Source organism: Phaethon lepturus, unplaced genomic scaffold (assembly GCF_000687285.1).
Source record: "Phaethon lepturus isolate BGI_N335 unplaced genomic scaffold, ASM68728v1 scaffold48443, whole genome shotgun sequence".
NCBI classification, from domain to species: Eukaryota; Metazoa; Chordata; class Aves; order Phaethontiformes; family Phaethontidae; genus Phaethon; species Phaethon lepturus.
Window position 1 is genome coordinate 1 of NW_010530760.1, and position 25,100 is coordinate 25,100.

Sequence of the window (25,100 nt, forward strand, 5' to 3'; positions counted from 1 at the left end):
TAGAACAAAAGGAAATGGCCTCAAGTTGCGCTAGAGAAGGTTTAGACTGGATATCAGGAAAAATTTCTTTATGGAGAGAGTGGTCAAGCATTGGAACAGGCTGCCCAGGGAGGTGATGGAGTCACCATCACTGGAAGTGTTCAAAAAATGTGTAGACATGGCACTTCAGGATATGGTTTAGCGGGCATGGTGGTATTGGGTTGGTGGCTGGAATTGATGATCTTAAAGGTCTTTTCAAACCTTGATGGTTCTGTGATGCCACAGAAGAGAAAGAGGGAATGACAGTATGTTACAGCAGTCAGTGAAGGGCCCTGAGCCTTCAAAGCTCACAAGACAGGAGGGGGAACACCACACTGATCCCTTCTTTTATAACTGCTCCTTGGAAAAATACATGTAATACATATTACTAGTGACAATGGCCAGGCATTAAAGAATGAACTCTGTGGTCACTGATGAATTTCAGAATAGTTACATCAGTAGAAAGTTAGAAAATAAGCATTTTTGCCTGTAGATAATGCATCACAATTTTCCTAAAAGAAAACAAACAAAAAATCCCACATGCAATGGCTTTAGAACTACAGCAAGTCTCATACTTCAGGTTTTACACGTTAGGTCTCATCTGGGCTATTACTGGCCTCTGCAAGGCAAGCCAAGCCCCATAATTACAGTGCTTTATAAATGAAGGAAAGGCAGAAGCTTGTCTCAGAGAGCTGATCTTATCTGCTTGTCATCTGCTCTTCTCAGTATAGCTCCTGAAAACGTAAGAAACAGCTTGCTTGCTTGAGGTTGTACATGAGCTTGAAAAACTCTGCATCAATGCACAGAAATATCCTCCTGCATTGCAATGGAATTATAAATGGATGTACATATCAAAATGCAATATACTCCATCCCGCATTAATGGCTCCTCTCTCCTCTCTGACAGGTTCTTCAAGGATGGCAAACTGTTCAAAGTGGGAGCAATTTCTGTTATTTGGAAAGCTAGTCTTACCTTTTCCAATTCTAGGTCCAAGTCCTCCGGGGCCAAGATTCCTTGGCTAGCATACCTTTCTTACAGATATAACCTTTCAAAAAGCTGCATAAAGAGGTGGCTGTAAACTGCTTTAAGTCACTGAAACCAAAAGAGGAAAAGTAGCTCACTGCCACTTCTCTTATTCCTATTCTTCAGGTGGTGTTTGGCATTAACCTGACACAGCAGAGGACTTTCTCTTAAAGAATGGTTATCTTATGCATCAATCTCTTTCACCCCACGTTGTTAATGGAATAGCAACATATTCAGGCAAGGGCTTTACACTGTACAGCAATAATTTTGCCAAAAGCTTGGTTCACTGTTGCTCGTCTGTGGAAAAGTCTCACCATCTCAGTTCTGAACCTAGTTTAATGAGCCAAACCACGAGTCATCCTACTAAAGGCAAGTTTAATTTATCAAATTTTAATTGCACCTTCCTATATTCTTTGCAAACGCTGCTTTAATATTAGATTACATTAACACTGGTCTCTGTCCTTTCTTATTTTCAAAGATTGACAAGGTTGCTGGTAAATAGACATATGTAATGTGCACAGTTCATATACAGTGTTATATATACACGCAACAAAAAGCAGCATACAACTTTCTCCTTGTCTCCTTTCACTCCTTATCTGCATTTATGACCCCATAACACATGCTTTCTTAATGCAAATACAAAACACAGCAAGCTCACAGGGCTTTGATAAAAGCTCTCAAGGAATACTTATAAGCTGAGAAGCTTCTGGAATTTCCATTTTCTACCATTCATTACTCTGATAAACAGCCAGAAAACATGACAGGAGTACAATCTGAAAGCTAAGAAACTGGAAAACCAAGAGAGCTCAAAATGTCTTCTGAATTAAGATTTTTAGGCAAACGTTGTAATATATCAAAGGGTACTGCTTTTTTCTTTTAATGTGTGAGATGGCAATACTGCTTAATGAGAGGTAAGCATAAACTGCAGCAATTAGAAACCTGCAAGCATAACAACCCTGAGAATTTCAGTTGTAACATACTGATGATCATTAAAATACAGTGTTTGCTTGTACATTATGATATCCCTCATATTAAGCAAAATGGCAAAGGAATTCTCAACTTCCGCAACACCAAGTGTTTTGTTACAGTCTTTAGTGTAATGTGTGACGTGTTTCCATTTTAATGTGAGCTGACAAGCATAAGAAATAACAGCACTCTCACCTGGTTTTTCTGTTCTAGCTCTTTGACTGAACTTTGAAGTTTTTGCAGCTCCTGAACATACACAGCTACCTCCTGAGGTCCTTTGGCAAGTTCAGCTCTTAACTGGTTAATGGTAGCCTGAACACACAAACAGAAAAACCCACATTTAAAAACAAAGCTTCGCATGCATAACGCAATGAAAAGCAAGATGTCTGGTAGCAAAATAAAAGGCATCTTGTATACAAATAAACAGCTTCAGAAAAAAATCACCTGCAAACTCATCTCAGAGAATCATCAGCTATAGAAGTACCACTGAACAGAATTTCCCAGCTGAGATTCATTCGTGTCCTATTTCAGAAGACATAAATTTGCCCCAGTCCAATAGATAACGCCAGGCTGAGCACACAACCGATGAAAGTCACAACAGATTATCCATTAATCGTTATCACAGTTCTAGCTCAATGTGAAAACCTCCCAAGTCATTGCAGTTACACGGCCAAAAGCTTTGCCTTCCTGGTAAGGGAAATGTAGTGGAAAAGGCACTAGACGCAAGTCTGGCATCTTATGCAAACTTGTGTGACTTTTGGACCCATCAACCCTGTAGGTCAGCATAATCAGGGTAACAATACCACCCCATTAAATGGGATTGGTATAGAAATGACTGTACAGTAATGAAAGCAAACAAGAAAAGCACTTTAGATGGGTAACAATGGCTGCCCTAAAGCATGCTGTGAATGAATGCACTCGCTATGAATACACTATATAACAGTGACCTTTTTAAAGAAGTTTCCTTTCCTACTGTTCTCATAACCACAGATTTCAGCACAAAGGTATAAATACTGAATTCAAGAATGAACTAAAGCAGTAGAACACAAGTAGCAGGCAATAAGCATACTATTTACAACCTTCCTACAGAAAAAGGAAGACCCAAGAGAACATATGAACACTTTATATGACTACATATAGTTATTAATTCCGACTTTCTGTAAGCTGTGCTTTGCAAGGCTGTTTCATTACAGAGCTGTTGGCTAAAACACATCCTTGAGATCCATCTTTGGCAGAAAAAGAATCCAGGATGTTCTCAGAAAACAGAGTACAGATATTTCACTACTGAGAGAAGGTAATGCAGAAATGGGCAGAAGCTTGCTAAGGACACCACTGCAACCTTTCGAACTAGAAGCGCAATTTGTATGCATAAAAGATACATTTCTCTCATTCACAATTCAATAAGCCAGTCCCACAATTCATTCTTAACACTGAACTATATCATGGATAAATATTCATTCCTGATACTGTCTGGATGATGTGTCTGTATGATTAACGAAGCAATAAGCAAACAGGAATGCATCTGTTTAACATACTCTTGAAATTATCCTGATACAACAGACTACTACAAGAATAAGAAGCTTTCAAAAAAATTTACCTCAAATTTAAGTGTCTCCGTTAGAAAGCAGAAAAAATAAAATGGATGTATGAAAGACCAAAACAAGCAGTCACAAAAGCTGTTAGCAGACGCACTCTCTCAAATTTGTTTTCAAATATATTCTGGTGTTTTAATGCCTTTGCTTAGTGGGGGAAAAAAAAAAACAAACAAACAACGGTCCTGGCTTTATTAAATTTACCCATAATTTAAGCTACTAATGTTACTCTGCACTCAAGAATCAAGTCTAGGCCCTGGATTTTATGAAGATTTATCAGATAGTGAAACAAATCCCAGTCTGCAGAGATTCATAGAAATGCTTAGCTCCACAGCAGTGCAGCTGTTTTCATAATGTGTTTACCATGCAGGAGCAGCTATAGTGAGAAATTAAACACGGAAGGAGTATCTCAGAATGAACACTCATTTGAGATACACAGACACCAGAGTTTCAGGTGCAACTCTGACATAAGGCATAAACACCCAACAAAAACATAAAAAAAAAAAAAAAGGGACAACAATGAACATATTTAGGCAACCATTGTAGAGCTATAGTATTCTTCATAGCCCTCTCCTGCAGCATTTGCTCATATAGCGTTAAGATGATCTTTGTTATTCTCTTCACCCCCATCATAAATCTAACTTATTTGAAAGACATCTCACTTTGGAAACCAGTATTAATATATGTATCCTCAGCCAGCTTGGCAAAATAGCCAAGGATGGCGTAAGAACCACTTTACTCTTTCAGCCCTTGAGTAAAATTTTACGGTCAGGACTGTACCCATTCTGCCAATAAAGGATTTTGATTTCTTGTTTTCTTATGGTTAACACTTTTCACAATTGTGGGTTTTTTAAGAAAAGTAGAAAAATTTTCACCACAATGACTTTGAGTAATTTTATTTTTTTCAAGTCTGATCTGTCACATTACATCAACAGAAAAGCTTTTATTTCAAACATGTCTTGGGCTACTGTTGCCATATGTTGGAATTAAGCAAAGAAGGCAGGAACATTTCTGAGAAGAACCAGACTGACACTGCTTACCATGTTCTGTCACGCAGCAACTTGGTCTTCTCTGGTTCAGCCTACACACTGATGATACTACACAGACATCTGATATTATTATAATTCCTGCAATGTAGTTTATAATCTTTCCATACATCTAGGACTTCTTACATGAACACATAGTAACAGCTAAAGGCATTGTGCAGCCTTCTCCCCCATCTGCCGTTACTTCCAGGAGGACTGAAAAAAACCTTCTTCATTTGTCTTTTTTTCCAGTCAAAGGCTGCACTTTAAAGTTACATTTTAAAATGGCTAGTTATGTCAAAACTTAAACATACCTAATTTGGGGGAAGAGGAGCAATTTATGCTTCTGTGAGAAAGTTTTAAGATGATTTTTGTTACGCCCATGTCACCATGTCATTTTATCTTCACATGAAAACTAAATATCCCAAACCACAAAAGACTACAGAGACAGTACTTTGAAATGAAATTTAAATTCTGCAGCATAGTTGTGGGATCTCACAGTTAAAACCAAATTACAATTATGCAGCAACTTACATGGCCACATAACCACATTATATTCATAACTCCAACTGTGATATTCCTTTTTTCACATCTGATGAAGCTCTTGGCATACATAATTTTAACTTGAAAACAATGGTAGATTCATGTTTAGTACAATACTGTACCCTTGTACAATTTCTGGAGCTCAACTTATCTGTTGGGGGGGAAAGGCAGAAGGGAAAGCTCTAAGGAGTTTAGAATAATGCCGGGCAGCGCTTCTCTAAAGCTCTGCAATGCAAATGAATAAAGTTAAAACTGCAGTTTGGAAATCTAGGGCACATGAAACCCCAGAATACCAAGATATCTGGAATCCTTCACATCCCCAAATCTCAACAGGACAGAGCATACTAGGAGTTCTACAGAAACTCCAGGCGTTCCCCCATGTTAGCTGGCAGAATTCTGCAAGGACCCCACTTCACTAGGGACCACAGCCCTGCGTTGACAAGTTTTGCTGGCATTACTGTATTGGTATGGGACAATAAAAAAGGGAGAGCGCAAAATTAAAAGTTCTCGAACACAGCTGACAGTCTTCAGTTAAGATGGTTACACTGTCAAGCCATTCGTTAATAAAACTATACCAACCAACTTACTAGTGAGATGTGACAACACCCAGCAAGAGAATTCTTCTGCAGGTATGGATTTACCAGCTCCTCAGTAGAATAAATTATACGTTAGACAAAAGCCTTTTTGGTGATGCTGGATTTTTATTAGGATTTCTTGCCATTATCTGTGTCAGAGATTTCCCTCACTGTCATGATAGTCAACATCAAACAGGCTTTAGCCAGGAGGCATCTGAGACAGTTCAAGAGTCAAGTACCCTCTGAAAGATCCAAGTCAGAGCTGTTAAATCCCTTTTTCTCCATCGTGCATGGAAGTGGAAGCATTCACTGGTGGAAAAGCAGAGGAATCAAAACCAAGAAAACTGAGTATTTATTTGCTATGGGAGAGGCACTTAGTTTTGCTTCCTTAAACATGGAGTTATCATCAATTCTATATGCAATAATAACAAAAAAGGGCTAATATTTACAAATCTCCCACCAGCAACTTAAACTTCTTCCACCAACTCAGCCAAAGCAGAGGGCAAGCCTTCACAAAATACTTCTGAAGAAACCAGCATATTCTGCAAATCAAGTAGACAGTGAAGTCCCTTTTAAATGGGATGAATTTTAAAAGTTCAAATACAGGAAAATATGGAGGGAAAAAAAACTAACATGAGAACAATAGATTTTATTTTCTAGACTGCAGCAACAAAGAGAGGAAAACCAAGGTGGTGTTGCCCGGAAGCAGATTACAGGTGACATCTTGACATCTTGACTTTAAGACATGGTGAAGCCTGGCAGTCAACTCACTTTCTGCTCTAGTGGGTAACAGGGAACACTTGGAGGCCATTATGCAGTGGACTGGGGGCACATGTGTGCAGAACAGATTTGTACCTTACACACAAAATATTCCTACAATAAATATTAAGTGTAAAAAGTCTTCCTATTTGACATTGAAAACTAGAAAAAACAAAAATGAAAACCAGTTTACAACAGCCACTGAGATTTTTAAATCTTGTGTAAGTTCAAGAATTATGTATGTCCTGTAAGAACATTCAAATTATTATCTACTTTGTATTAAGCATTTTTTTTTATACATTTTATCATTCTAGCATCCATTTTCAGACACATCAACTCAAATATTAACCATCATTTTCAGTAACAACTGTTTCTATTTGCATGTAGCTCAATATGGGAAACAATTCTTTCACTCACGCAGGTACTGCTCTATTTGTCTCTCCCAATAGAAAGAGCACAGCTCTGCTAGAAGGTTTTTTCCTCTGCTGTTGGGCTCCTGTAATAACTTTTTATGCCAAGGAAAGGTTTTGCAACAAAAAGCATGAGGGCTTTTGGAGGGCAGATATTGACAGAATTAGGCAATTTACTGTAATGAAGAAACATGTCTATTAGATAAGTTAGAAGATTCTGTTAAGAAAGAGGCTTTTTCACTATGAAGAATTAACACTTTCCATTTTCATATGAAAATCATGGCAAAGCTAACACACATATTTTAGGTATGACTATTACCTCCGAGTTAGCCTGCTGTGCCTGTAAGTGCTTGCACTCATCTTTCAGCTTTTCAGATTCTCGCTCACGTTCCAGAGTCATTTTGTCCATCAGCGTCTGAACCTGGACCAGCTCCTTTTTCAGGACGGCCACATCTTCCACACCAGGCCTTTGTAGCTGAAAAGTAGAAGAGCAGCAATGAGCGACATGCTGTTCGCAGACATGCTTCCACTGTCAATGTAATCTCTAAAAGTCTTACAGATTGTCAATTTATAGGCAGGGTGACACACACAGTGTTACAGCTGTGGAAAAAGGAAAGGAAGGGGGAGGGAAGGAAAGGGGGAGAGAAACCCCCAAAAAAAATACCCCAAATGCAAAACAAAAAAAAAAAAGCAAAGCCAAAAACTAAACCCACAGAAAAGGATGTATCACTCCCAAAAGAAACAGGATTTAATGACTGGTTGTCAGTTCTGGCCTACTAAATGTTGAAGTTGTTGATTGATTTTAACCAAATCTGACAAATGGGATAAGGTCTCCATGATTAAATTTCTATTATTTTCATGTAGGCAAATGGCTGGGTACAGGAGGGAGACCTTCCCTGGGAGAAAACACTGAAGTGACAGGGATTCTATGCAGGAAATCTATCTGAACTCATAATTCCCTGAGAAGTAGCCTGTACTGATTCCACCACTCTACAGAAGAAATTACTGTATAATACTATATTGCTGCAATACTCGCAAGTCCCTCTCAGGACTGAGACACAGAACAGTCCAGTACTACACAGACTTCTATAATGACACTGTCTCTGTCTTCAAGAGATATTTCAGAAAACCGTAAGAACAAACAAAAAAAGGGCAGCTGAAGGAAAAGTCTTGAAGGTACTGTCAGACATGCCTTATACCAGACCCATAGGCAACATCTGTTGGTAATTACACCTAAAACACCATGCTGTCCCTCAAAGTGAAAAGCTATGGAGGGGAAGGGAAAGGCAATACTGGGCACCAAAGAACATAGAGGAAAGGAAGTGCAGGCATCTAGACGAGAAAAAGTGCAGGAAAAAGGGTAAGAACACAGAAAGACAAAGGAGGACAAGAAACACCTAAACAGATATAGAGAGGAATGGATAGGTCCTGTGGCTGTGCAGGGCCAAGCAGGACTCATGAGCCCTTCAGGGCAGGCAAGAAGTGGGATAAATGAGTCCTACTTTCCTCCAGAGTCTAAGCAGTTGTTGAGTGGAGGAATGAAGACAAATGAGAAGCTAGGAAGTATCCTTCACTACTGCTTTAGAAGCAGCATGACTGCTGAGTCACTGGGATTGTTCCCTGGAGTCACGGCTGTACATAAAAGTCACCAGGAGACAAAATGCTGGAATATACACACATCGGTATTACCAGCCAAGTGCAAGAGGGACAACATCAACATAGGCATGGTGATGACAGCTGCCAGCCTTTCAGCCACCATGTCACAAAACAACTCTCCGAGCACTTCTTATGAATGCAGCTGTCCAGAGACAGTCAGAGCGTAACACCTCACGGAAAAAGGGGTGATGTAACGACAGCTATGGAAGTCAGTACTGGCATGCTCCAAGTAGAGGCCTGCTCAGCACATCTATACGTGTGATCCCCTGCAAAACTGCTGAAGGGTAGAGCATCAAACAAGCAGACTATAATATAATGCAGGGTAAATTTAAATATAGAAGTCAGACGCTACTTATATTTCCTCACTGGAAAAACACTGAAAATGTAGGTCAGTGAAACAGATCAGAAACAATGGTGTTCTGAATTTTTTCGGCCCACAAGCAGACATCTCCAAGTTCAACAGAGTTTGACTGCTTTAAAACTGCATTTGCAATCATTTAAGGATATCCCTCCCTTGATTTGAAAATAACAAAAACGTTAGTATGATGTGAATACCAGCTCTGTCTTTAAGTCTTCCACTGTACTCCTCTCCTTCTGCAGTTCTTGTGTCAGGTTTGTCACTTTCTGTTCTGCACCCTCCCGAAGGCTGATTTCTTCATCATACTTTGATTTTAGATCTAATAAGAAGGAAGCTGAATAAATGAACACTTGCACAAGTTGCACAAGTATAGAACAGAATCAGACCTCATGTTAAGATACTCACCCACAATTTCAGTGGCCAGTTGTGCTGCTTTTTGCTCAAATAAGTCTTTCATTTGCTTAATGTTAAAATTTTCTACTTGGATCTCTTCTAGCTGCCGTTCTAATGACTCTATTTCCACAAAAAGAACAGTATTATTTTCTGGAAGAGCTAGGACAACACATTTACTCATGCCTGTAATGAATCACAGCAGGTAAATAAGTAATCTAAGTTCACTTAACATCCAATTAGCTTATCAAAATGAACTACTTTACTGAAGTTAAATATCTACAAGCATGATGCTGGAACTTGTCACTAGTTGAGCACTCTGAAGGATTAAGTACTTATTGGTTTTCACAGGTCACAAATAGACCTTCAGATCACTGCAACATGCTGCTGAATTCTGATCCCCAAACTGCAACTGAAAGCTCTTTAATCATGATCAGTCAGATATTTTATGCACACATTAGGACAATTTTATTCCATGAGTGCTTCATGGAGAAAAACAGAGCAAAAATTATTGGTCTGCAAAACAAAAAAACAAACAAAAACATTCATTGTTTTCTTTGCTAGCAATGAGTACAGAAAAACATTAAATAAAATCAGCACTGACAAATGCTATAGTTTAAATATCAACAATCACTGTCTTTCTCAGCAAAAGACTTGTACTGAATGCTTGAATACATGAAATGATTAAAAACATGTTGAAAACTACTGATGAGAACTGCTTTCAGAGTCAGGAAAACTCCTGTCTTACTTCTAAAAATTACAAACCCCGAGCCTCTGGAACATTTCCCCAGACTATAGCTATCAAGAGCTATCTATCTTGAGCACTCCCAATGAGCTTTTTTCCCAGTAATTGTACCATTCCAGCTTTCTAGCTCTTTAGTTTACCAAAAGTGCTTTTTCATAAACCTAAAAGCTACTCAAAAAATTTTCAGAAATTCCAGAACAGTGCAGAAATTAATGTAATAAAATGTTAGCCACCTGTAGATGTAGCCGTTGTCAATCCATCAGACTTAGAATCCTTAAGAAAACAGAATAAATGCATCATTAGACAGTAGGAATAAAAACTACTACTTCCAAAGTTCATTCCATTTTTGGAAAAGATGGGGAAATAAAGAATTCTGTGCTCAAATATTGCACAGCAGTATAAAAATACCTGATTTCAATCAGTTATATCTGGAAGACTGGAAAGGGCCAAGATGATTTTCCATTTCATGTATCACTACACTATCAGGCTTACAGATTGCAAGACTCCAGTAACAATCCCCTCCCCCTCCCTTTCCTCAATATTGAAATCTGCCCTAAAAACGGAGGCTATAGACATCATTAAATACATTCTAAGAAGGCATTCTGCCAGAAAGCAATTTCTGAGGTTTTTAACAATTCAGTATCTGAGTAACTCATAGTAGCAAAAGGAGTTAAGAGCTTCCTTAGGGTACAACACACCACAATTTGCCTTTTCTTGTTTGTTCGGTTCATCTGGACATCTGTGAAATCGCACTACTGTTCTCCAAAAGTTCTTACAAGAAAGACCCCATCGCCCCTTCACGTAACAGATGAAACACCACATTCGATTTATTTTCTTTAACAAACTGGTTCTGAATAACCCCAATGGAAGGAAAAGTCTGAACTGAACTTGTAGTGAGTAGTATGGAAGAATCATTATCTATTCTGACATTGTTCTTCAGATATATATACACAGTTACATTGTGGAGAGATAATCAGCTTTGTTGTCAAGAACACGTCAATATTCAAGTTATGGAACTAACTAAATCAGGCCACGTGCCTTACAAAAAAGGTATTAATCTTCAATGTCAATGCTGATGATAAACCTGCTTCAAGTATTTTAAAGCAATTACTTGCTGCCGCTGGCCCTGCAATTTCTCTAGTTCTTTCTTCAGCTCTTCTGAATACCACCTCTCCTCCTAGGGGGAAAAAACACACCAAAAAAAAAAAAAAAAAAGGAGATGGAGGGAGAGAACTGTAAATTTGGTTGCTTCAGACAGGGCAACACTTTGCAATTTGAAACAAAGAGCCAAGTGCAAGTAAAATACATTTCCGACCTTCAACGAAGCTTGCAAGTCTTGGACTTCTTGTCGGAGCAGTGATACTTCATCTCTGAATAAATATATCCACAGAGTGGAGAAAATGAATACGCAGTGGTTATATTTTGTAAATTACATACAGGTTGTAACGTGTATTAAATAACTGGAGTGATAGCCAAGTACTAATTAAATATAACTCACATAATTACGGTTATTTTTAGATTTTTTGAAACTTGGAACAAACTGGATTAATAGATACTTATTAGTTCATTTTGCACATTGCTTGAAAATTGCGAAATATATTAATTGGATAAGTAAAGAAAGAGATATGCAAAAAGTCTCATGAAAACAGAATGTAACTCTAAATTGGTGCATCAGCTCCACCACAAGTTTAGAATGGCAAAGCTGTGCACTGGGACATTTAATTGTTTTGCATGACTTCTTATGAAAAGGATCAGTCTATTCTCCTTCACTTCCCGTATCATGTAAAGGAACACAGCTAAGAGACAGCATGCTATCTTACTCCTTTTGAAATATGCAGTTACATAATTTTTCATCCACACAGCGATTCGGTATGCCCCACAGACACACTCACTTAATGGTCTGAATGTTTAAAGCCTTGGGATTTTAAATTCTCAGATTTCGTGCTTAAGCCTCCAGCCATGGAAGAACACAAGATCCAAGGCTACAATTGATTTAGACAGCACCCTTCTAAATCGCAAGTCTTTACAGAACTGCACAACTATACATACAAGGATAATGTTGCACTACTGAGATACTGACACTCCACATCTAGAATACACAGCTCATTAAAATATTGCAAACATACCTTTTGTTTGTACAGTGGCAACACTGAGGAGTACTCAGAATATGTGTGTGTGTGTGTGACAATGCCAACAAATTCTCTCAGTTTTACAGCATACAATTTTATTGCTGCTGTGCTGCGTTATCTCCTCCTCCAGAGATGTTCTTTTAAATTATCTCATACTTAGGAGGAAAAAAAAAAACCCAAAGCATAGACTGTGAAGGAATAGATTCAATCTACATTAGCATATTAACATCAGGTCAGGGTCATCAAGAAGCAAGTGAAACACCTGCACTTGAACCAGTGAAGTAAGGACTCCAAGGTGGATCAATTTTTAACGGCAAAACAAACATGGGATATTGGGAGGCTAATTTTTTTCAGAGGAAGATTTTCTGCTGTTTACTGGAGGTTCACAAATACAACTTTACTGAGATGGGTTGAAGCTGTAATCCAAAACTCATACATTGGCTGTGGGTGGAGAAGAGAGAGCAGCTTTCTCACCAGTATAAGAAAGAGTAAGTAAATCAGCTGATACTGACACCTAAGATTATAAATGAAATTCAGGCAGGTGAAGAAGATAAGTATACTGAAGTTGGGCCTGAACATATACCAGATCTGCAATACTAAAGCAGGTAAGATGTTCTGGTCTTCAAGGCAGATAAAAGGTTTTGAGCTGTATAAAAATAGTTTGTAGTAGAGGGGAAGGAGGAGGGGAGAAGGGGAAGAGAGAGAGTTTGTAATGTAAGGACCCTTCTACACTAGTTGTCTCAATATTTCCAACACAGTTCTGCTTGACAGTTTTAGGATGAAACCTAAATTCAGTTTAACTGACCAGTGGAAAATTAAGGGGGGATGGTACACATAAGGGATCACTGTAAACGCCATAACTTTGTTTTTCTTACTGTCATCCAAATCCTCACCAAATTTCCCTTTCTGCTAGGGCACTCTAACATACAATCCTTTCCTCCCCTCAGCACATCTGAGCCTCACCACCTGGCAAATCCTTACTAGCTTTTCCTTATGCTCCACTCCGTTCCCCATCTATAATGCCGGTGCCTCCATCCCACCACCGAGTCCCAAAGGCCTTGTTGAATCGCGCTGGGGGTGGTTACACAATTTACTCTTGGCACTTAATTACGGTAGTTTACTGGGGGGAAACGGACACAAATGTATTTCATAGTACCTAGCTTTCTCTGTTGACGAAATGAGGAAGTTCACCTCCCAATCTTGGTCCTATGAATTACATGTAAGCTTCACCCCTAAACTGGTAACAGAGTGGCACCCTGCTGCAGGCTGCAACATTTCTTTAATGCGGTATTACAAAACTTGGAAAAACATGTTTATGTTGAATGCGAGTTTTCTCAACCAACCATGCAACTGAGAAACATTAAAGAATGCCACACTAATAAGAAGAAATACCTCATGTGTTACACAACAGCTCTCACCAGACCCCCTTCACTCCATCCAAACTCCCTGACCTTGTCCAGCTTTTCAATTATATGAGAGAAAACAAAACCACTTGTCCTTAAACTGTCAAGAACCAGGAACAAAATAAATAAATTTCACCAGCCAACATCTGGTTGACATTGGAAACTTGCAGGCATAAAAATAAATCTTTCATAAACTATATAAACAAAATAGTTACAACCAATTAATTTTCCCATGTGAATGCTATTATTCTACTAAGAATATCATTTCAGGTCTAAGTTATATCACTGCAAAAAGGCTTAAATCAGACAGAGAAGAAATACTCATTCTTGAATAAATGTGCATGTAGGAAACCCAATACAACTCCACTAGTACCCTACCACATTCTCCTATACAAAGCCCCAATTTTGATTTCTCTTGTTGCAGCAGCTGGAACGAAGGCAGCTATCCAGAAGGAAGGGCCCGTCCATGCATGAAGACATGGCCTCTGCTAATGTTGGCTGTTACTGGCTCGCCAGCTCTGCCCTGGGGAGATACAGATCTTCCTTCAGGTAACAACTGAAATATGTTACCTTCCACACTGTTTTCTCACCAAAGAACCACTCTCTCGAGTTTTACAACAGTCCAAATTAAACAGGGAACAGAAAAATAACTAGCAGGAAGCAAAAGGAAACCTACATAAATTTTACCCCTATGAAAAAGCTCCCCAAACCACCACAGGCAGACAACTCAGTTAAACTTTTCTAGGGAAAGTTTTGCATTATCAGTTCCTGCTGCATACCACTGGTCTTAAAAATAAAACAACCTGATATGTTCCCTAGGAATATATTTAACAATATAGTTTTGACCAAACAGTTAAATAAATTAGTGAAGATTTCTGAAGATCAGCATAGAGTTTCTGGAACACAGAAGGAGAATTAGTGATGCAGACAGAAACTTCTCAGATTTGCAAATAACTAGGTAATATGGGAACCTACTTAGGCAAATACTGATGTTATAATTACCCAGTAAATAACCTAGCTACCCAGGGACAAAAACAGGTTTCTTCTCTACCCTCACTGTTGTCCTCCCCAACCCTCAAAAGATGAAATTTCAACTCTATGGCAGAAATTAGGAGGAACTTACATTCTTTCTGCCACACTCCTAAAAATCATTCCAGTCTGTAATATTGTATTGTCAGCTGCATGAGAAACAGGTGATTTAATTAACAATATAAACATGTGTATCTGATTTTCATTTATTGCCAGATCAATATCAGCCAATGTAAGTTTCAAGCTGCTTTTTAATTGTAGTTGGACATGAGGCATGAACATTTAAATACTTGACCATGTAATTAAGCATTCAAATTAATACAGCCTTCAGTGTAATTAGAAGCAGCCCAACATTGACACAAAAGCACATGCACAAAGCATTACTGTTGCACCTTTCCAGTGACAGGTGACCTTCCCCTCCATGAGTTGAATCAATGCCAGAATTATGAACTGCTTCATAGTGCTTGAACAGCTCCTCAGCTGATCCATGAGACTTCATACAGAGAGGACAAATAAAGCCCTATTATAAAAAGGAAAAGAAAAAAAGAGAGGTGAGAAGTAAAAATTTCTTTTTTAATCTTATTTTTACACAGAATTCTGAATTTTGTTTGTGCATCTAAAAGGTAGCAAATACAATTGTTAAGAGTCACACTAATTATTTCTCACTCTGATAACAGCTTTGGCAATTAAAAAGTTAGAAAATGCCTACAAAAGTAATATTTCATTATTCAGTGGGGTTTTTCCCCAACAGCATTACACACTAGCAACAAAACTTTTATTTAGAAAAATAAGAAGTCATTTCAGAAGGAGTGCTCTGCAATTTCTCCCCCCCCCCCCGAAAAGAATTTTCCATACAACTTTTCATAAGATCAGATTCTTCTTCCAAAGCGGAGGTAGGGTTTGGAGATTGGCCTTAAAAAAAGGATATACAAAAACCCACTCTAAAGCACAGCTATTCATACACCTATTACCACCATATTTAAGCTACTGATTTTAATATAAGACAGAAGATTAAGAACCACTTTTTACCTTGCATATAATTAATTAGTGAATGCAATTCAGAGAAATACTACCTCGAGAAAATCACATGTCTGCAGCCTAAAGAATCAGAAATCACCCATTTTCATTCCAGCATATTTACTGCAGGCTTACCACAGTGAAAATTTAGCAGAGCAATGCCCTCACTCTACCAATTAGCCCACAGACAAATGAAAACAGTAAATATTATGTACCTCTAAATATTTGTGGAGTGTCCAAACTGCCATTTATCAGAAGTACCAACCATTTCATTTTATCTATCAACCTATTACACCTGCTTTTAAGGGCTGGACTTTATATATAGTTTTTTCACTCATTTGGTTATCATGCCAACTCCAAGCCCAATTCCCATTTACGCTACAGCCCATAAGCACCATAAGTGGCAAAACAGAGACCTTTCAGAGTGGGTGGAAACAATTTAGTGTGACGTTAAAGGCTCCCTGTAATTCCAAGCTGTGCAGAGAGAACCTCATGTAAGTGAGATTAAGGCCCAGTTTCTTAAATACACCTCAAATACACTTTTGCACATTTATACGTTACCCTTAAGTCCCTTATGCCTGTACAAATTATAGCGCACTCCAAAGCTAAACCAAAGCTCCCTAGTACCCAAGATGAGAGAGTACTCCTGTGGGATTATCATACTTCGTGTAACATATGCTTCCGTACCATTTCTGAAGGATGTATGAAGAGTTTTGACGCTCCTTTTCTTCTCTTAACTTTGTGTTTGGATGTTACGAGACAAGCCACAAAACTTTAAATATTAGCACAAAATGAACATACTGAATGTGTCTGCTGATAACCACAATAGCACTCATTTTCTAACTTGACATTCACAGTATTTTGTTTTACTAGTCACTAAGAATTCCACAACCAAACACTTACATGGATTTAACCCAGGAGAACCATCACGTTCAGCTACTCAGGTGTGGCCGGAGCTCCTGAGCACTGAACAGGGACATCGTAACTGCTATTACTTGTTTAGTGTTTCACAAATAAATAACTAAATACAGTTGCTTGTCAAACCCACCACATGTATTGAAGACTAATTTTGGCACAACTAGATCAAACAAAACAGTATACTTCCTACGAAGCAGAAAACAGGCATTTAGCCTTTACAACCATTTATTTACTTCCAGAATTGATCAGCAGATTCACTCCAGATTAAACCAAGTTAACACATACGGATGTATACATGCCAAAATGGGTACAGAAAATTGGTTAAAGTACTAGGTTCCCAGTAATGTTCACCTGATACAATTAGCATATAATTATATGATGGCAGTGACAGTTACTCTGAGCAAAAGAACCAGAGGGAGATTCCCAGCAAACAGCAATGGCAATGAACTATAGGAAGGGTCAAAAAGCAAGAGATTTATTCTTCCTAGTAGGTGAAAGCAGTCAGTCTCATACAGTCATGCTACAACAGCATCCTTTTGGGATGAATGCTACCAAGCAGTTCTCAATGTTTAGTTTAGTTTCCCAGTGATGGGAAGGTCTGCTGTTCACAGAGAAAAGCAAATGTTCCTCCTAGCACCAGTAAGTGCATCTGGAAAGAACGAGTGTAGAAAATTGCTCTGGCCTCTCCTTCTTTTTGCCCTTTATTTCTTTCCATTTAAACAGCAAAGTCTGTTTCTTTTCTTGGATTTTTGTGGGGGTTTTGTGGTTGGGTTTTATTCTGTGGAAATAGGAGTCCTGGAGAAGAGGAAGAATAGATTATATGTGCAGTTAGCTGGAGGGGACAGCAATCAATCATTTGTCTCAATTATTAGGCAAAGCCCAAGATTTCCCAGACAGGCAGGCAGGCAGATGTGGAGGCAGTGGCTGCCAGGATGAGGAGCCAGAGGCAGAGCAGAGCTGCCAAGCCAAGGGAACGTGCTGCGGCTGAGAGCCCGCAGGGTGGACGGGAGCTCTGAACAGGCAGGCGTGCTGTCACCAGCAGAGGGGGGAAGCATGGACAAAACTCCTTTTTACGGTAGAAACTCCCTTCCTCTCACACAGGCAGGGGTAAAAACTGCATCACCCACCAGCCCCAGCCTCTCCACTAGCCCTGCCACGACCACGGCGGGCCTTGCTTTTTGGGGGGACCTAGTGCTGGTGTCAGCGCTGGATTACAGCTCTCACATGCACCCTTTACTCTAACGCAGCGTTTCCTAGAGGTCTGACACACAAGCTCTAGGAGTAAGATGTAACCCTTCTGCCACGGGGCATCCTTGCCAGGGAAAATGCCCTCCTTCCCTCTGCAGAGCTGGGGTGGGCAGGAACGCCGGCTCCTCCAGCTGCAGGCACCACCGCTCACACACTAGAGCCTTCAACTGCACGAACCCAGTGTGTCTCGCAGGCTGATAATATTCAGATGTCAACTCTGATGTCAGCAGCATTAATTCAGTTCTCTTTATAGTAAGAAAATCAGTATCGTCGGGATCCTCCTGGGCACCCGACAGTAACAGACAGAAGCATAGAGGTTTCCTGGGTCTGCAACTCTTAGCCCCAGGACACAATCTTATTTGGAGAGCTGGGTTAGTGGGTCTCTCACTTTATCTCTTTTTTTTAAAAAAAAAACATAAATGCAGCCATAAAAATACACCCCTCTCAGCACCATCTCAAGACGAATTTTGAAAATATATGCAAAAGTATATTTTACTTATCTAAAGACAAATGTGTGAGAAGAAGGAAGAGGGGAAGAAACCTGATGATCTGAGATGCTTAGATCTGGCAAGCATTTTTGTTAGTTTGCAGGAATTTATATCAAGTGCAAGATAGTCCTGTATCGGGACCATGTCTGCCCTGGATAAAGAGATCACGCAGTTACAACCATAAAATGTAACACTGGTCACCACAACCTGGGGGAGTGGAGGGTCCTTCACAGTAAGCCTGCACTTGGCTGCCTTAACTAAGACTCCTTTACAGGAGAAGCAAGAATAAGAGCAATGTTTTTGTATTTGAGGAAGGAAGCTACCATATTAAACATGCACAGTTACAGTTTTCAAAAGGCTGTATCTGCCAAGAGACACTTGGTAGGTTTCCTTTTAAAACGCATTTAGGAATTACTTTGCATAAAACACTGCCACAGAGAAGTGAAAGGCATTGCATATTCTTCATTTAATAAAAGCAAAGACATCACTTATAGCCCTTATAGTGCTGCACCGTTAAGTTGTAACTCCCTAACTGATGTTTCTAATTGGGCTTTATCTTTCACTTTACACAGGGAGCAAAGAGCTTAAAAGAAGTTAAACGGTGATTAGTTGGGTTTTGTTTTTATAAGTAGAGAATCTTTTCACCAGGAAATGACAATTTATTGAATCCAAAGCTTTTTGCAGATGCCTGTCAGTTAATGGAAAACAAAAATAAAACCACAACCATCACGTGCACAAGTTTTTATCAGGAAAGAGTTCTTAAGATCACCACAGAATTGCTGAAGCACAACAGAGCAAGAACAGTAAAAAAGGAGTCCAAGCCAAAACACCATACACACGCATGAACAAGCCGCTACCAGTCAGCACACAATTTACAGCTCAGAATAGCCCCTGGCCCAGAGGACAAGGCATTACAACGGGAGCAAGAGAGGTGCTGAACTTCAAATGCCAATTTTCTGATCCCAAGGGAAATGTTCCTTTCAGGTGGATGCCTGAGAGCCCTGCCTAGCACCAACAGGTCTTCCTCAGTGCAAAGACTCCAAAACACACCAGTTTCACGCACAGCAGAACAGAAATTGCTACACAGAAGTTTTGTGGGAAAGTGTTATAATGTCCTTGAGTTATAATGCCAAATCGCAGCAAAGACCTCGGACTCTGTGGAAGCACCAGAGGCTTCTTTACTTGCCTTTCTCAAGGCAGACTTACGAATAAGCCTGCAGAAGAATGTTTGTAGCTACTTTTCCTCTCTAAGATTTACTTTCAGGCCTGGTAAAGTTAAGCTTCTCAGTGCTCTCTCTCCTAAAAGTCACACGAGGTAAATGACTCCTTTCAGGTAACATTAATATTTGTACAAATCATTAATACAGTATTCTTTGGGAAGCATGCCAGGATGCTAAAAGCAAGACTGGAAGGAAACTCTTACCACAAGAACAACCATATTTATTTTTACTGTACCAATATAATTTACAGGGCTATTAACTGTTGGAAGAACTTTGGCCTCCCACATCGAAACGCACTGCCCAGCGCGAGCAGGGGCACGGACCCACAGGCACATGGCACACAACCAGACCTGACTGCAGGCTACCACAGAGCCCTCCTAATCCTCAGACTATTCTAAAACTGATTCAGAAATAGTTTACATAAGAGAAAAATTAATGTATAGGACAGAATGGAATCTGTTTCTCTGGCTTCTCCTTGTATTAGTCTGTAGGATTGGGGGGGAATAGGGTGGTGGTGTAAAAACATATTTCTGAAAATTTCAGTCTTCTCAGAATATTGTCTTACTTGTAATGTTTTTTTTCCTTGCCATTCTGCATAAACCTGATCTAATTGTGTGGTGTGATGAGGCATTTTGAAAAGCAGTTATTTTCCTTACTCACTAGCAAAGAAAATTGAAGATTTTCAAAGACCCCTCAACAGGCTGAAGGCTCCCACTTGAGGTTTAAAAAAAAAAATCAAGCATTTACCTGTAGGTGTCTACTCCCCAATCACTACCAATGGAGAGCTATTCAACACAGTTAATGGAGGAAGAAACTAGACAGCTGACCTAACAAATATGTACACCATATGTAGGGTCAGCATAACAGCTCCCTGGGCTCCATCATCGATAACTGGAGCCCGAGACACCTACATATACATGCATTAAATCTGTCTTCATCTGCCAACTGCTCTTGCCTCCCCAGAGCTTTAATGAAATGGCCTTTGTAGAGCTAATATGAAATCTTAAGTAATTAATGAGTGAGAGCACAGCTTACTTTATTTGAAGCTCCTTTTTCACAAATTAAAACTGGAGTTATCTGGCAGAAAGATGACAACACTTCTTGAAGCACAGTCCCATGGGCAAAACAGTTTTTATAGAATGGAATTCAGATTTGCTCATACAGTTGGAGTCCAGGAAAAAAGGTACCCTATTTAAGTTTGAAGGTCACAGCCATAGCTACCCAGCTTCCTTAGCATTCTCTTGAAATACCTGATGACTGCCTAGTTTATTCTTCAATCCCATTTTAATACTGCATAGAACTGAACAAGTGGTCCCATTTAGGCTGCTATGATTGCTGCTGATGTACAGCTGTATGTGGTAGTGAGCCATAGAGCACGAATAATGTACACAGAACTCTATTTGCCAATACAGAGTTTCTGCAACATCTTGAACTTTATCCCAGCAATTATGTCATGAATCAAGCTTAAAGAACCAAGGAACTTCGCTGTTTTCCACTGACAAATCAATTTTATTCCACAAACACTCTTCTTGGAAAATATTTAAGTACTGTGGTGAACAAAAAAAAAACCACCACCACCTCACATAATTTCAGTATAATTGATACTTTTACCATAGGGAAAAGATGCGCGACTATTTTACCACACACATGCTATAGGACAGCTTAGCCCAGTCCAGTATGCACTTTAGCATGCTTGGCATTCACACGACCAGGCTTTAAGTTTAAATAAATTAGAGTTTCTGGGCTTCATCTTTGACCTTCCAGAAATACTGGGCCAGCACTCAAGCCTACAGCCTGTTTCCAGTGAGCCACATGAACAAAAAGCAATAGCTGTGATTCAAGCCCAAAGCCGTAACACCTTCCAGCCGTGACCTATGTCAGTCCATGTCTCAGAATCCAGACTTACATTAACAACTCTTTCACAACTGTAGTGGTACGGTAAGCTGTATGCTGTGAATAAAAAGTCAAACTCGTTTAAAAACTGAAAGTAAGTTCAAGAGCTGTATGGCATGTTCATGTGCTCAGAGGCATAAACACTTTCCTGGACTTGATTTTAGTTTTTGTATGTCATGAATATTCAGAAAATTTCTAAATTCACCATTCACGTTTTTCCACTGCAGGTGAACCTCCACAATCTTCCCTGGTAGAAGATATACGTCTTCAACAGCATTTTAATAGTAAGTCTAAGCTTAAACTCAGATATTCCCCAGTTACACAGTGATTTAAAGACTGAAACATTTTACAGGACAGAAGGTTAAGAACTGTATATACTTAGGGCCAGAGGATAGAAACATACTGATGTTTCAGAGCTTAAAGATGTAGCAAGTAGTTTCTATGTTTTATTTCCCAAATATATATTGAAGCAATTAACTGAATCCCCAGGAAGTTCTCAGAGGCAGATTAAACTGTCTGCCTAGACAGCAAGGGCAAGACCACATTTCATAATTTATTTCTGAAGTCTTACATACAAAAAGTCTGACACAAAAATATCATGAGACATTTTAAGTTAAAGAACAGATAAATTAGGCCACTTTACATATTGTTAAAAGGAAAATCCAGTTGACATTTTTTCCATGCCTTCCACCAGAAAAAGCCCTTTCCTCTATGTTTACATAAACAGTAAGACAGTAGCTTCCTCAGATAGCATCTCTATTTAATCATTAGAAAAAGCAGGTAAAAAGGTCATGGTTTATAGAATTAAGACCTGCAGTCCATTTCAATTTTACAAGTAAGTATTTAACTTTCTGGACAAAAAGGAAAAAAGTTGTCTTGCTACAGTTTATTTTATACTAGACTGCAGACTCAATGTCTTCCCTGAAAAGAAGCTGGATTCCTCCTGAGAAGAATAGAACCAACATAATTTCTAGTTCAGTTCTCTTCTGTTTTTATTACTATCGATGAGTAAGACTACAATTCTGTCTACAACCTACAAGGCTACAATTTTGTCATGAATTAGAAATGCTAATCTAGTAGATTCTCTATTTCTTAAAGAAAAGTCACATCACACGGCAAAGTCAAATCAAACTAGTATCTCTAATTCTTCATTCTCAGGATTGTTCAGATGTTGCAGCAAATTAGTGTTCTAGTGTAGCTCAACCAATGATTTTTCTTCCTGTGCAAAGCAGGCAAGTACCACTGAAGTGAAAACAGCCACCACAAGTTAATTTGAGAAGAAACTGAAAAAGCAGCAAAAAGAATAAAATATCACCATTAAAGCACTGACATGATGTTCCGTACAAAACCAATCTGCAATGTTCCAAGGGCATCCGTAAAAACAGAAGATGCAATCAATTGCATCTACAGTAAGACACAAGTAGGAAAAAAACCCCACCATAAAGAATCAGGTATTTTCAAAGACAGGCAAAAAACCTGCACATTTTTGCACTAGTATGCCAATTTACACTCCAGGCAATCCTGCGATGAAAAGTCTGTTCAGAAAACATCAGCATCGAAAGTTATGAAGACTACCCAGAAAGTACTGTTTAAAAATTGTCTCAGATTTAGCCTAGTTGTAGATAAGACAATAGATATTAATAGTCACTACATTCTAAACATTGCAGGAGGTTTTCTCGATGCCTGAGGAGAAACGAGGAAGGGAAGTCTGAAACTAAGCCTCTCTAACTAACTCACTGCTTAGATGTCCCAAGCATCCAACAGAAACAGTCAGGAAATGCTGGAAACTGTTTAGAAATGTATCACTCCTTTAGGAAAAAGAAAACAAAACAGAAGAAGCCACACAGCTTTTGTCAGTGGCACCAGTGTATACAGGAAAGTTGGGGAACAATGTTCCTGTTTGGGAACATGATGATGCGTGTGACTTCCATCCAGCATTTGTTTGGCTGAGTTGGCTACACGTGGACAGAGACAGTTGCCAGCATTTTGGTGGTTGTTCCTGCAGCTGAATAAGCCTCTATCTTTTAAAGTAAGGCTTCATCACTGCTTGGGGCTCAGGGGAAAGTATTTCACTGTCATTTTCACCGATTATCATATGGTGCAATCCCTAGTTTGAAAAATGAAGGCTGCACAGAGAGCCGTCTAAGAGGAAGATGATAAATAAGCCTGTATGCAAGCGGCGAGCATCCTTTCCTTTCTGACAGGACATCAGACACTTTAGGAAACTGCAGGAGGGGACACCTGTGACTGAAGAACAAGACCAACTCTCACTGCATGGAGGACAGAGAGGAGGGAAGGGCAAGGAGAACAGAGGGGCAAATGACCTGACTTACTAAAATTTTCATCAGCTGGGAGGGTGCATTAGTGGAAGACAGCTTAGTGAAGAAAGCTATAGGCAGAATCGAAAGCAAGGTACTAACGTTTTTGTCAACAAAGTGACAATTTTTCAGGTCTCACAAAGTGTGACCAAGCACTGCCCTTGCAATGTGTCCTATCTCCATGTCTGAGAAGAATTCACTGGCAAAAAAACTGAACTCAGGAGCTGCTTCAGCATTGTTTCCAGCAAAATGTATTTGAATTTTTCACAGTAGTATATGCAACAGAAAGCCAAACACCAGTCTAAGTAAGCCAAACTTTGCAATGTTTCATGTCTGTCACATAAGATGACATTTATAACAGATTATATCTGTATAATGGTGACTCAGGAATGGCAAAGATGAAGGGTGACAACCTGGTAGTGTTGCTGCTTCAGGATCACAATGTGCTTGTCACAAATGCAAACCATCATTTTCCATCAACAAATGCAATCCATCAGCTTCTCAGTAGTCAAGTATTTTAAACTTTACATATTAGTATTGATGATAATGATTAACAGATTTCCACACTTTTTCAATGCTTCTATGCATGTTAATATAATAAAAGATCAAACAGGAAAAAAAAAAAAGATATATATCAGCATTCTTTGTTTCTCACCTCTTCCAGATATTTCCTGAATCACTGTACCAAGAAACACAGTTTTAGCAACAGGAAACAGCAACAGCTAGAAACAACTAAATTTGCATTTCATGGGCTACACTCTAATGTTTTATCAAGTTAAAAAGTTGTAATCAGCTATTGACAAGTAAGAAGTACTGACAAGTAACTGATGGTGGAAAAACAAAAACTCAAAGTGGGCAAGAACCTGCAGTCAACTCCACGAAACTATGTTAAATACAACCCAACTTAAATAAAAGAGTAACTTCTTCAGGTAGCCAAACCACCTCTGATGGCTCACATCCACAATCTACGGATATCACCGCATCAGGAAAGTCCGTTACTGGAAGGTAACATCTTATTCAAATAAGGCACTTGCATTGTGAACGGCTAATAACGAAAATAAAAAGCTGACTTGACCTCGAACAGAGCTCTCTACAGATGGTCCCTGCTTCAACAGGAGGTAGTGAGGAATCAATCAAAAGTGAAGCCTCCAGTTGCCCTGGCTCTGAGGAGGTCCCTCAGCACTCCAGGAGAGCAGCACAGGCCAGTTTTACTACAGATCCTGCTCACTTCAACAGGTGACACTTCACCCTTGCAAACAGATCTCAAGTAACTCCAGGATATCAGTGCATTGATGGCTTTCATCATCTTTGGGAATAACATTCCACAATTTTAAGTTTTCCCTTCAAAAATAAAGTGTAAATACACATCAAGTGTAG

At 39.2% G+C, this 25,100-nt stretch overlaps 1 protein-coding gene across 1 annotated transcript in view; it reads right to left on the reverse strand.

Annotated features, from left to right (window-relative positions):
- Positions 1-2,202: 2,202 nt before the first annotated feature.
- LOC104618695 (early endosome antigen 1-like) overlaps positions 2,203-25,100 on the reverse strand; it is a gene marked incomplete at both ends in the record, with an annotated part of 36,183 nt that continues 13,285 nt past the window's right edge. The window contains 9 exons of the mRNA XM_010284353.1: positions 2,203-2,319; positions 7,231-7,386; positions 9,123-9,244; positions 9,331-9,436; positions 9,729-9,736; positions 10,294-10,333; positions 11,172-11,237; positions 11,376-11,430; positions 15,014-15,141. Coding sequence (XP_010282655.1) covers positions 2,203-2,319; positions 7,231-7,386; positions 9,123-9,244; positions 9,331-9,436; positions 9,729-9,736; positions 10,294-10,333; positions 11,172-11,237; positions 11,376-11,430; positions 15,014-15,141 — 798 coding nt within the window. The remainder of the gene's footprint in view (positions 2,320-7,230; positions 7,387-9,122; positions 9,245-9,330; positions 9,437-9,728; positions 9,737-10,293; positions 10,334-11,171; positions 11,238-11,375; positions 11,431-15,013; positions 15,142-25,100) is intronic.